At 31.6% G+C, this 4,574-nt stretch overlaps 1 protein-coding gene across 1 annotated transcript in view; it reads right to left on the reverse strand.

Moving 5' to 3' along the window:
* The window catches only part of LOC106466129 (rap1 GTPase-GDP dissociation stimulator 1-like), a 38,619-nt gene that overhangs the window by 5,680 nt on the left and 28,365 nt on the right, over positions 1–4,574 (reverse strand). Inside the window, exon 13 of the mRNA XM_022394619.1 lies at positions 1,366–1,542. Coding sequence (XP_022250327.1) covers positions 1,366–1,542 — 177 coding nt within the window. The remainder of the gene's footprint in view (positions 1–1,365; positions 1,543–4,574) is intronic.

Raw genomic sequence — 4,574 nt, forward strand, 5'->3', positions numbered from 1 at the left:
ATGCGTTTTAAAGGAGTTATAGCAGGTTTTGCGTTTTTTACCAGTACTTCGTTCCTTTTGGAGGAATCTTCTCGAATTTTGATATGAACGTTCGTTGCGTACTTGCGTATTTACATGCAAAATTCTAGTTTTGTATTATCATTTCTGCGACTTTTCTGGTCCATTTTGTTACTACTCTATTGGCTTTCTGAAAGAGTATTGTACTGCAGTGAAGCTCAAATGTACAAAAAGTTTATACTGTTATATCAATTAAAAACAAAGTAATAGGTACTTATAAAAATACCTTATCTGAAAACAATATTTCAATATTTTGTTCTTCTGTTCCTCGCATGCTATAATATAGATTCATATTGCTATTATAGCACAAGTTTGTAATATTTACAGTATTTCTTTATGATCATTTTAACGGATATAGTTTTGTGATGTAAAGATCTGTTGTAATTTTTACAACTTTGTTCGACAAGTCATTGTCATTCAGTTTCTGAGTGAGGAAAACATTAATGTCTTTTATAATATTGCTTTAGAAAAAGAATTTCGTTTGTAACTTCTGGACTAAATAATTGGGTTTATTTTAATGCTTGAAATTTTAATAATCAAAAATAGTCTAAATAACATATTTAATAACACTGATAATGTGTGAAGAAAAACAGTCCTTATAAATTTAATCAGTTATCCTTTAGATGCTGCTGCTGGTTTGTGTGATGTTCAGTGAAAGTAAGATATAGTCTTAGTTCACTGTAATGTTATGTTACCAAACTTAAGAGTTGGCCAACTTTGAATCATGACTGCTTTATAATAAATTACTCGTTTTAATACCCAGAAAAACATGTAAGTTCAACAAAAATAGAGTGTAAAAAAGGGTTATAATAAATTATTACATTTTATTTCACAAAAAGTAAGTCGTTTGTTAATATAAAAAAAAAAACATAGTTAAAAGGCCTTGACAGCAACATGATAGTTATCTGTCTTTCAAATTAAATTACAACAGTTTGGATATAGTGCACATTTAATACAAAAACTATTTAACTTTTAAATGAAATAATAAGACTTTTTAATCTTGTATGAGTATAAGCATACATTAAAATAACCAACCTTTTGACTTTTAGGGGTAAATTACTATTGCTGTTACTAAAAAGGGAATAGCAACAAAAGTTTTAGTAATAATTACACATTTATTGAAACAGTTTCAAGTTTGTTATGTGAAGAAACGTTTTTAGTGCAACAAGCACAAGAAATACCATATTTCATTAGAAACATGAAGGCCAAAATATATTCTTAAGATGTCATTTTCTACTAGTTAAAAGTTACTTTTTTACACATACCATGATAGCAGAAATTACCCCCCCCCATAATTTTCCCCCTTACCTAACACGGTGTCAGCCATTATGATGAGAGCCAAAAGTGCTTCATTCTGCATTATTTGATGTTCCGACTGGATCATGTTCACAAACTGGGGAACACCCCCTTCCTTGATTATTAGTTGCATCACCACGGTGGACCTCGAATGTTTCACCAACCAAGCCAGTAGTCGAACTGCTTCTCCTGGGCATAATAATCATTAGTGGTGAAAAAAAACCTAGATTATCTTTCATGGCATATAATCTTTTAAAAGGTCTTTAACAAAAATCATCATTAAAACAACAAATCTGTAAGACCATTAAAAGTATTGATTTCAGCAAATATTGCATAAATGATGTTTTTAATCTCATAACAAAATCAAATTAGGCTAATAATTCCAGCTGTTCAGTGTTAAATATTCAATCATGACACTGTCCAATGATTACATACTATTTGATGCCAAAACCATACTTAGGAGGAGGTAAAGGACAATAATATCTTTACAAACTAAGCTGGAAGACTGACTATCAGTTTGTTTATAATGTGTACACAAAAAACACGGTTACGATACAGTGATCACAGCAATAAAAGGAATAAAAGTTAGGAATTCAAAACTACAGACTTAGGAATCAAACTAGCAAACTTTGTGAGGGCCAACAAAAAACAGTATAAAAATCTTTAAAATAACATTTTTATTACTTTTTTTTTTTAATGACCACCCAAAAGCCATATGGATAATGTTTATCTCAAACAACATTAACTTAATACACTAGAAGCAAATGATGAGAGTACTGTACATTTAGTATTGCTAATCAACCAGTAACTTTCTGGAATTATTCTTCAGTTTCAACTCTGGACAGGAGCCCTGGCGAATGAAGCCTGATTATGCCGTACAGTCCACAAAGCATCTTTAGACTATATCTTCATTTAATTATAAAAAGCATTGTGTTTGGCTTTTCTTTGCATATAGACGCTTGGTACATTAAGAGTGATGGAAATAATAATTTGAGTAACAATTAATATATATATTTGTTACTTTATAGATATAGTAGATATTTGTTGTAACTTTATTAAGGTTTTTATGCTTATCCTGTGGTCCTCTGGTGGGACAAAGTCTTTGGATCTACAATGCTAAAATCAGGGGTTCGATTCCCCTCACTGGACACAGCAGAAAGCCCGATGTGGCTTTGCTATAAGAAAACACACACAAGCTTATACCGTGAGCTAAAAACAGCTGCTACTGTGATTTTACCTTGTTTATAGGCTCGTTGCTGTCCTAATTTAAGATCATTTTTTTAATAAGTTCCTAGAAATGTTAAAAAAAGAGAGAGAAAGGGGACTTCGCAAGAATGTTTGTTCCAGGGCCAGTGCTGGCTCTCGATGCCAGTAGAAAATTTGTTAGACACCCATATTTAAAGAGTTATACATTAAAAAATAACATATATTTGCTTAGGGTATTGCCCAGAGTGGGTAATAACAAACAAGTTTTATACTTTTATTATAAGTCTCGGTATATAGTTCCTAGTAATGCTGTTAATTTTTTCAAGATATTCCCACCAACATGAAGTTGGACCGCATAGTTTGTAATTAAAAAAAAAAAAGTTCCTGAAAGTCTCTCTTTTTTGTGAAATAAAAAAGTTCCTACAATTATGATTTAAATGAAAGAGAGAGACTTTTAGAAACACCCATATTTTAAGAATTATATATTAAAATTTCGGAACATTTTGTTTTAAATCAAAACTTTAGGAACATTTTTTTGTGTGTGAAATATAAAAGGTTCCTAAAGTTATGATTTAAAAAAAAGGTTTCCTAAATTTCCGTTTAGCTAATGACTCCACAGTTGCGAACCAATTTGTTTTTCTTTCCTAAAATGTTCGAAAACATTTTCTCGAAATGTTTTCTTTATTTTTCTTGGAAAATATCAAGTTTTTTTGTAAGAAATGTCAAATATTCACACTTTTGCCTGGAAAAAGAGCAACAAAAGCACAAGGTCAGACCGTTAAAGTGGCAGGGCTACATCTTAAAACCCCTTGCTTTTCACATGGTCAATTCTATGTTGCATGTTAAAGTGTAGAATCACCAAGAAATCTCTTTTATTTTGGCCCAAGGAGGAGGAAGGATGTGGTCTATCCAGAAGCACTCAGACTAAAAAAACAAACTCTGGGGCTGTAGAGAAGGATTAGTAACAGCAATAAAGTAAAATAATTACAACACTATTTCTGTAGTGTGAAATAAAGTAGGTGTGAAATAAATTAATAATAATAATCCCTGTAGACTGGAGCATAGGGCTGCAACAACACCTCGCCGACGGAAGTTGTTTTTGCAGTAATTTAGCAGGTTGGTTTTTATGAGGTGGAGTTGCTAGCCCCGTGCCCAACCCTCCTCCATGTGAAATAAATTATGCATATAAATACAAATTCTTAATTTCATTTATTAGTTCAAGCCCTACATTCAATCTTTATTGCCCCAGACTTAGGATGAGAGTCTCAGCTTGTTTATCCTAGTAATATTATCTTGCCATTATATTTATCTGTACTTGAACATATAAATTCTGAATATATATATGCTCAAAATTTACTGATACAATGAAAGACAATCTTTTGGGGTGAACAACTCCAATATCATTACTAAAAATTGAAAAATTCACAACATATATTAACAGTTCCATTAATTAAGTAAAGTACACTGAAGAACATGTAGAGTGATTAATACCAAAAATTACTTTTTTTTTTTGATGCCTATTGGGAAATGAAGTTTTGCTTGCACTTCATGAAGGCTCAACTTACATGATATGTTTTCTGTTGTTTTATTTAAGGTGCTTCCCACAATCCCTTTCACATTTAAATTTATACACAGCATGAGTCTTGGCTTCTTATTTAGCACAGACAGGTAAACTGTAAAAATGTGTTTGATATAATAAGTTAATTTACTTTCTTCATTGACATTTAATAAGATAATCTAACCTATATAAAAGCCAGTGTGTTTCATGTCACATCATGCTTCATTTCTCGAAGTAGGAGAAGTCACAAAAGCCAAAATGCATTATGATTTTAGTGATAGGGATGCAAGGGGGCCATAAGGGGTGGTGGGGTGCCATACCATGAAACCTTACAAGTGTAGTGAGTGTTGGTATAATAAACCTAAAGTAAAGATGTAGTGTGGCATCAACCTAGCCTAGAGCCAAGTGCAGCAAATTTATCATGAAAGTAAAAATATCAATTCAATTTTAAACTTAA

Source organism: Limulus polyphemus, unplaced genomic scaffold, assembly GCF_000517525.1.
Source record: "Limulus polyphemus unplaced genomic scaffold, Limulus_polyphemus-2.1.2 Scaffold72, whole genome shotgun sequence".
Taxonomy (NCBI): domain Eukaryota; kingdom Metazoa; phylum Arthropoda; class Merostomata; order Xiphosura; family Limulidae; genus Limulus; species Limulus polyphemus.